The 9,363-nt window shown below is 35.5% G+C and overlaps 1 protein-coding gene across 1 annotated transcript; it reads right to left on the bottom strand.

Moving 5' to 3' along the window:
• Positions 1 to 613: 613 nt before the first annotated feature.
• Positions 614 to 8,746, bottom strand: LOC129891929 (lysM domain receptor-like kinase 3). Its single transcript, XM_055967419.1, has 12 exons — positions 7,522 to 8,746; positions 5,201 to 5,234; positions 5,081 to 5,085; positions 4,792 to 4,944; positions 4,342 to 4,547; positions 3,838 to 3,927; positions 2,383 to 2,476; positions 2,145 to 2,296; positions 1,977 to 2,068; positions 1,532 to 1,670; positions 1,261 to 1,359; positions 614 to 1,169 (listed from the first exon to the last, which is right to left on the bottom strand). The coding sequence occupies exons 1-12, from the start codon at positions 8,168 to 8,170 to the stop codon at positions 1,005 to 1,007; spliced, it is 1,878 nt and encodes a 625-aa protein (XP_055823394.1). The 5' UTR covers positions 8,171 to 8,746; the 3' UTR covers positions 614 to 1,004.
• Between the last annotated feature and the right edge of the window lie 617 nt (positions 8,747 to 9,363).

Raw genomic sequence — 9,363 nt, 5'->3', positions numbered from 1 at the left:
AATTATTCGGTGTGGTTATAAATTTATATAAAAATCAATAATTTTATTAAAAAAACCTAAAAATCGATTTGGTACGCGATTCGATCAAGAAAGTCAATTTTTTGAAAACCATAAACACCCCTGCTTAAAATATCAAAATTCAAATACTTCTGCCTTTGCAATTGAACAAGATGAAGTGAACAAACAAATCTACGACCTTATTGAACTAGTTTATATTAGCACTTTGAAAGTTCCAAAATATAAAATCAAGTGATCAAGTCGTACGTGCACTGCTTGTGCGATTACCATCATCTTTGGAAATGGCAAAACTTTCTCAATAAAGATAAATTTAAAGTTGGAGGAGAAAACTGAGATTATTTAGGATTTGATATTTAATATATTTTTTTAATTAAATTTATATTGATATGGATTTTCTAGCTTTTATTCAAAACTAAAGTTCAAAGATGAAATTGCTAAGCCATCAAATATTAAGAAAACATATGAAACGAACATATGAAAATGTATGGCTGCTGTCTTATTTTAGACATATGTGATTGGGTTGACTTACAAGATTGGACAATAATAAACACGGGTGGAGTGACCGGGTAACCCAGTAATTTTGACTCGAACAATATAATTGTAAATAAAAATTTAATTTATCAAGTATAAATACTATATTCAAAACCAATATCCAAAAAGAATTGTAGTCCAGAATTCATAAGCTGAAAATCCTGACCCCGCCTCTAATAATAAACACTGCTCGTCACGTCAGCAGACAACAAAGAAAACATGTATTTCCCCATGAGGAAATGTTCCATTTCTAACTCACAAAGATTGTGCTAAATGTTACAAATTAAAGATATCTTTTTATGCTTTTGTTACACTATTCAAGCAAGTACTATACAAGTAAAAATACAGAAGTAGTACACTGATCCAATGCTTAAAACAGCACGGTCTTGGTCTCGCTCACAAGCAAGGATCCTGAGTGAAATATTAATTGCGCGTGGGAGCAAGATCTTGGTTTACTACCTTCCAGACATAAGATTTATCATACCTTGATTTCCATAGAAAGATCCAACATCCCAATCGTCTGTCGACGAAGAGAGTGTCATCAACGCAACCACTATTGATCTCATACTTGGTCTTATTAGGGGATTTTCATGGGTGCAAGCTTTGGCAAGCTGTGCCATCTGTGATTAGTGAAGACATGAACCTTTTGTAAGAAGCAGAAAGAAACAACTGTTGCAGCTACCAATGCAAGTTTCATTTAAAATCTTATACCTTCCGGACTGAATCAAGGGGATAGTCGTCTCCAAATCTTGGGTCAACCAATTTGCGAAGGTCTTCATCAGGATCTGGCTGATTAAGTACTTCTTCAAACTACGATAAACAAAGGCAAAAGAGGGATCAATACTAAGAAAAACTAGCGTCGGAGTGTTACACAACTATGAATTATGAGTTTTAAATTGCCTATCAAATTGGAGGAGGAGACTAATAAAGGAATGAAGAGCAAAAATATAATCCTTTCAAAGAAAAATGTAAAGAAATTTACCAAAGCAACAAGACCCTTTGATTCAGTTACAGAACCATTTGGCTTGACAATAGCTTCCTTGGCTGAAATTAGTTCATATAGGACAACACCAAAAGCATATACATCAACTTTAGGAGAGACATCACCATACTGAGCATACCTATAGAAAAGCAATGTGCAAATCTGTCACATGAGGCACTCGAAAGAAATGCTTTGATTAGAAAGCACTACTTAAGCTTTGAGCAAGGCGTTGAGAAACCTTGGTTTATAATTAGAACTACCCTTTTCCTGACTGACCATGCACTGATCACCAGTCATTAAAAAAAAGGGATATAAACAATATAATTATGGAACAACTCTCAGAATAATAACAATAATGGATTCTCTTCTTCAAAGAAAAAAATAGGTTAAGGAATAGCTCTGTTACTACTTTTAAGGTTTCAATTGAAAATGGGAAAACACTTACTCTGGAGGCATGTATCCAAATGTACCCACAAGTCGTGTTTGCAAAGATGAGCTTCCAACTTCAGTCAGCTTGGTTAAACCAAAATCTGCAACCTAAATCAGACGATTAACAAGATTACAAAATAGCCTCCCACAATAGACAAACTTTAAAAAAGGTGCCTTGACAAACCTTTGCATGGTAGTTTTTGTCTATCAGAATATTTGCTGTTTTAATATCACGATGGATGTAAACTGGTACGGTATGTTCATGTATGTACTCAAGACCTCTAGCTGAATCTAGAGCAATTTGAACCCTCTTAGACCATGGCAATGGGTCCCTTCCTGGAGATATATTGACCAGATTGAGTAAAGGTTCTTTAAGGAACTAATTATTACTGAAAGATGGTTAATTATGACATCAAAGATACCTGTACCACGTAGATGTTGGCCTATGTGTCCATTCTCAACATATTCATATACAAGGAAGAGGGAACCTTCAACACAATAGCCTATCAAGCGCACCTGCACTCGATATCAATGAAACAATCAGTCTAGTGTATAGAAAAAGAAGAACTACACAATGTTTTGAGTTTCAATGGCCCTCCTGTGTGAGAATGTTGAAGACCCCCGTCCAAACTACAAACCTCAATAACAAGTGTAACGACTTCCCTGGAATCTCTTAGTTGCAGCAACTTTTGCACTTTCTTCAGGATATCAAATCAAGAAAGTGGATTTTAATCATCTCACAGGGGTCACACACCCTTCCTGAAGTGTATCATTACCCGCACCAAAACAAGACCTCACTCATCACATGATAACTTTATAACTAAAAGTTTGTATCTAAGATTTTACTTTTCCCAGGCACCCCTTGTTCTTTTAGCTTTAGTGCAGTTTGCATCACCCAGTCCCTTCGAGGCCTTAATTCTCTTCAGAGCACTCTAGGTGCATTTCAAGCAATTTATTCAGTTGTAAATGAATGGCAGATTGTAACAACTAAGGTACACTAAGTAAAGGTTTCAAGATCATAACAAACATTGAAGTGGCAGTCACTTGATCTATACTCTATAATAGGATAGATGTCTCAAGTAGCAAGACTACCAAGCTAATGCAATCGCTTGGCTTATTTAGTTTGTTTTGAGTTAGTTCATTGCATTGATATTGCTTTAGTATTGCGACACCCACCCCCACCCCACCCCCTTCTCTCTCTCTCTCTCTCTCTCTCTCTATCTATCTATCTATCTATCTATCTATCTATCTATCTATCTATCTATATATATATATATGCAGTGGCGGATTTAGGACTTTAAGGTCGTGGCAGCACCTTCCTTTAACATAAATTCTACTGATCATAAAATATAAGAGCAAAATTATTTGAACACAACAATAATTTTAAAAAAAAATGTTAACGGAAAAAAAATAAAAAGACTATTAACTAAATTAAAAAGTGAACAAAGTAAAAACGAAAAAAAGAAAAGAAAGAAGAGAAGTAGAATAAGGAAACTATAAAAAAGAAAGATAACAAACTTTATGAGAGAAAAAGAAGGACAAGTCGATCAAGAAAAAGGAAACAGGAGTTCTCTTAATTGTTTTATCAGGGAATCGAACCAAGAACGTCGCCGATCATGCCCCTTATATCTGGCTCTCAACCAAAGCACCCACCCCAAGTTTTGACTGATGGGTGCTCCTCAGCCCTTACATCCCAATTTTAAGAAATTTCTGTATATGAATATATAGTGTGTGGCCGGGTCAATGGGTGCTCAAGCACCCGGAATGTTACATATGGGTCCTCCCTGTATATATGTATCATGTATGTATTCTCAAATGAGAAACTGAGAAGAGCGTCAAAGAGACATGCCTCCAGAAGCAAGGAAGTTAGTTTTTACCAGGTTCAGGTGATGAACATTTGTCAAGACCTTCAATTCAGCTAGAAATTCCCTCGTAGCCTCCATGTCCATTTTCTTGATAGCTGCTTTCTGAAATAGTTTACAGCACAAAAAGTACTGGGTATAAATACACTTGCATAATTCTTTAATTTGGTTATGGTTATAACTTTACAAATAAGTATGACTACACAAAAATCACGGGACATCCCACCCACTGGAGAAGTGAAATCATGATTCAGTGTTGGTTAATTTTAAAATGTGCAAAATATACAGGATATAGTGTATGCCAATGCATCCCTGGAGCATCACCAGATGACTAAGCTATTCATTTATATGTCAAATGTTCTTCTGCATTTGTCTTCCCTTCCCTTTGTTATTACTTATTCCTCCTTTCTCTGGACTACTGTTTACCCACTTACTTCATTAGATCAGAACTGAAAAAAATCACTTCTTTCATAATATAACAGGTTATATGGAGAAGTAAAGTTTAAGAATAGCTCAAACCTCGCCTCTGAGCTCAGCATAGTAAACCGCACCAAAACCACCTTGTCCGATTTTGTTAGCGATGCTGAAGTCATTAGTTGCAGTAGCAAGCTCTTCATAAGTGAACTCAACAGATTTATCCACAGTTATGCCTGAAAGCCCTGGAGAATTGCCATCATCCAGGCGACTGGAATCAGCAGCTTTAACTGTCGTGCTGCCTTCTGGGCCTAATCAAGACAAAAGGTTAACATATAACTTAACCAACAAACATTGTTTTCTACTACAACGAAACTTACTAAAAGTTGGCAGCATAACTAAAGAAAAAATTCAATTCCAACAAAGAAATCAGCTACTTTAAATTGCATTTTCAGCCTTAAAGTGATCCAAGTATAAGCACCTTAAGAAATGTTGTACCTCAAATAAATGAATGTTATAACTTATAAGAACTAAAGAACAGGGATCAACGCCTACCATGACCAAACTGACGGAGGTGGTCTTCGGATGCGAGCAGTGAAACCTTTTGTGCTTTGTTCCTATAACATCCTACATAAACCAAACCAGCCAACAGCAAGACTACTCCTATTGCTCCTATAGATATCCCAGCTTTAGCGCCACCAGACAAACCTAATTATTAAGAAATAAGAAGTATGCAATGATAAGTAAGTGTAGGTAGCATAAAGGACTTCCTTTATCATCATGAATGGTCTGAAAACGGATAACAAATAAACCAACACTGAAGACGAGGAAAGATCCAAACCACCTGTGCTGCAAATTAGAGGGGAGAAACAATAAAATGACAAATGTCAGCAATGTGCTAGTGAATGGAAGATCAATAGAGAACAAGACAATCAGATTTTAACATCAACTATTAATGAGCTACCTTGTTGGCAGTGGCAGAAAGTTCCCATTTTTATCTGCATAATGAAAGAAATAATGGTTCAAACACTGTTTATACATTAAGAACACATGAAAAAGAAAAACCGTAGAAGGCACAAGCACTAAAACAAACAAAGTATTTCGACTAAAGGTGTTACCACTCTCCAATTTTAGTTGGCAAACTTAGACTATGCAGATATTGAAAAAGAAGACATCAAAGGCATCATACTGAAGCTGGTCAGCAGTATAAGATATTAATTCATTAATAAGTAAAACGCATGATTAAAAGGATTTGTCAAAAAGATGTTGTTTGAAGCTAAAAGTAATTTGAAGTGTATCAGTCTCTTTTAATTTGAACTTCTGGTACCGAGAAATTTAGAATTGTATGAAACAGGTCAAGGAATTGGAATAAATTAAAGAGGGAAGATTAAATAAAATATGGTGTAGAGAGTATCAAAGTCAGAAGCAAGGTCTTTTAGGACATTCCTTAACCATCAAGCTATGACTTCTTCCCAGCACAAATAACAGTACAGAGTTATCGCAAACTGTTCTATTAGAAAACAGATTGAAAGAGGGAGCCTGCCGGCTGACACTAAGATAATGAGAAACAAAAAGATACACGAGCATATCAGTCTTAGCAGAAATGCATTTGTACAAGGCACAGATTTGAGTCAAGTAGTTTTAATTCCATAAACTCATCACTTTAGAACACAACAATATCCTGGCATTTGTTGTACATCATTTTGAGTTTGCTCTAGGAAAGACTAGCAAGAAACATGCCCACACTGTACTCCTGCTCCCCCCAAGTACCAAAATAAGAACCAAGAATAAATAGAATCCCGCAAGCCCTTATTTCATTGCTTCTTGTTTTTTTAACTATAAGAAGATTTTTAGCTTTCATTCTGAAGCGGTTGTGAGCCATTATGGACAGAAAAGATCCTCAAAAGCATAACTCTGCTCTTTAAGTGATTCTTCTTGTTAGGTACTTACTGTTTGATCTTTAGACAACAGAGTGATATTGAAAAATACTTGAAAGGGCTTGTTTGTGCTTCTGAAAGGGTATACCACTAGATATTTTACCATCACTAACAAAATTAAAGATCCTTCTTTTTTGATAAGATAATTCTACATTTATTTCATCTAATTCTCTTAACTCTTAATCCTCACATTTGCATTCCATGTGGTATACATCTACAGTTTGAAGAAATGATCCCAGAATGCAGATTGAAGAGCTCAAAGAAGCCAAGCAACAGAAAACAGTCACTCAGTTGTGCATCTTCTATTTGTGAATACTGGCTTGCGCTGCCATTACGGAGCCCAGCGATAAACTCAGCTGGTATAGCTAGAATTTTGCTAATCAAAAGAATTTCCTAAATCATAGTAATTCTACACAAGATTATTATGCTTGAAAAACTGTCACATTTTCCCTATATAAGCAGTTCAGCACTACTAGAGTTGATCATGTACTTCGAACCTCTTTAGTCCAATGTCTGAACAACTTTAGAACAAAGATAGATGACAATGCTGAAGTTCAATTGGTACAGCATTATACTGTGCGTCACGGCAAAAAGAAAGAAAGGAAATGGGAATCATTTACAAATTTTGCATTAATGTTCCAAGCTTAGTGCTATATCCCTGCTTCAAGTTTCAGTTGCACATTAGACACATCAAAACCCATCCTTGAGGGTTCAATCCTCATTGATTCTATCCATTTAAACTACAAACTCCAGTTCGTAGTAAACAATAAACAATGTCACCCTTAAACAAAACATGTTGCTTCCTAAATTAGGTTCCTACTTCCTTCCTCTCTTTTTTTTAAAACAAAATTCCTACTTCCTTCCTTAAAAGAGCATTTTTTTCCTTGCCTGCAACAACAGGGGATTGGCCTTCTAGGCCGAGCTCGTGTGCCTTGTGCGGTTTACTCTCATGTGTGGTTTTATGAGCTATTGCACACGAGCGGCTGAAGGTTCCCTTATCATAAAAAAAGAGAGAGTATTTTCCCCTTTTGCCACGAGTCTAAAACATGAACCAAAATAGTACTAGTACTATAACCTCAAAGGTCATTTGGTAACTGGATAAGAAACAAGCAATTAATGTATTAATTTTCGTATAACTTATATGACGTTTGGTAGATTCGTATATCTAATCCCTACATAACTAATACTTGCATAAAATAATACATAGATTCACTGGTAACTAATTCTTACTTTACTAATACCTGCATAACTCTAACAAGCTACCAACCGACCCCTTAAAGTTCTACAGCAGAGACATAAAACTTGTAATACGAAATAAAACAAACACATAAAGTCCATGAACACCAACCTCTTCCCGGAATATAGATAATTCCTTCCCCTATATCTAATATGGACTCCGCCTCAGGATTATAACTTCGGATTATATCCTCACTCACATTGGCTGCTGAAGCCACTGACGTCAAGTTATCCTCCGCCCGCACAGGGTACGTCACAAACAACCCAAAATCTTTCGAAATATCACTATTCCCACAAGAACAATTCACTACAACACTCAAGTTCACATTATCCGGGATATTATTCTCCGGATAGCTATTAAACTTCATCATCCACTCCGCATTCGTCAAATCGGAGTAGTTCCTCGCCACTAGATCATAAGTATCACCGGATTTAACCTTGTATGGGAAAGCATGGCCCAATACCTCCCCGTCGTTCAAACAATCACAACGGAAAGGTACGTTAATTCTTGTCCCGGCTATGACATTATCTTGATTAGGGATGTTGTCCCTGCTGTTGTAAGAAATAATTTCTGGTATACTGGTGGAGAACATCTGTGAGACTAAAGTGAGATCTAAACCTCGCCAAACATAGAAAGAAGCTAAAGCTAAATCGCAACCTTTGTTGCATTGGGACTTCACTGGTAATGGAACAGAGGATAAGTAAACTAGTATAAGGAAAACCCCAAAACTTAAAACACTTCTTGGCCTGGATTCAAACATATTTTATGAAGAAAACATGAAAATTTCTGAAATGGGTATGTAGGAAATTGGTACAAGAACGTTTTTTTTCTGCAAATTCCTGAGTTGGGTATTAGGAAATTGATACAAGAACGTATTTTTCTGGAAATTTCTGAAATGGGTATGTAGGAAATTGATACAAGAAAGTATTTTGTTGGGAAAAATTTAGCTGGGTTATGGAGGAAGCGTTGACTGAGTTCTTGATAAAATTAGATTGAAAATTAGTAAAATAATGAATGATTGAATTGGTATATATGTTGTTCGTAACATTATATTCCATTCTATTTGGATTTTTAATACCTTGGGGAAAACAATGAAAGAATTGTGTCGTCAGCGCACTTGTCAGGGAGTTAATGAAAGCCGTGTTCTTACAGCTTTTGAGATTCTCTTCTGGTTTTGAGGAGACGGTCTTTAGTCTTCTATGGCGGCCTTTTTAATGGTGGCAATTCTCAACCGTTAGATCCAAACAAATTGAATCCAAGCCCTTGGTGATTCCAGTTTGACCAAAGTCAAATTCAACCAAGTAGTATTACTGTAGTTTTTGACTTTTTGTTAAATCTCTGAAATTTCATTTGAGCCGTAAACAATTTGAATTGTGTCAACTTATATTGTACAAAAGATTGTATTAGTAAATATCGAATCCCAATCTTACGGTCAATTATAGTCTTTAACAAAATCTATATTAATTCTAGTATCTACTAGTTTTTAACAAGTCAATGCATTCCAAATAGAGGAGATTTATGCTGAATTTATATTGAAGGATATGTAGTTGACTTGTATTTTGAATTTTTTCAAGTAAATTAAAAAAATGATTAGGATTTGTCAGTTCTATTTATCAATAGAACGAGGTGAAATAATCAAGTTGAAAAGTTATCACTACCTTAATGTGATGGAAGTTATAAGTTTGAGGTTGATTATCGTTAAACTCAATTTGAGTTTTTATAGTTTGATTTGCTCTTCCTTATTATGGTTTAATAAAAATGGATAACAAGCTGGTAGAACTGAAATAACTTAATAACTAGGATCACACTAAAGAGATATGAATATCAGCCATGTGTATTTTATGGCAAGGGGTTGCTAAGATGTTAAGCACTCTTCACCTTCAATCTTAAAGTTGTGAGTTCAAGTCACTAAGAAAGTAAAAAAAATTGAAGTTATCATAGAGATTGAGATTT

The sequence above is a fragment of the Solanum dulcamara genome, chromosome 6 (assembly GCF_947179165.1).
Source record: "Solanum dulcamara chromosome 6, daSolDulc1.2, whole genome shotgun sequence".
Lineage (NCBI taxonomy): Eukaryota > Viridiplantae > Streptophyta > Magnoliopsida > Solanales > Solanaceae > Solanum > Solanum dulcamara.
This window is presented reverse-complemented; position numbering and strand designations above follow the sequence as displayed.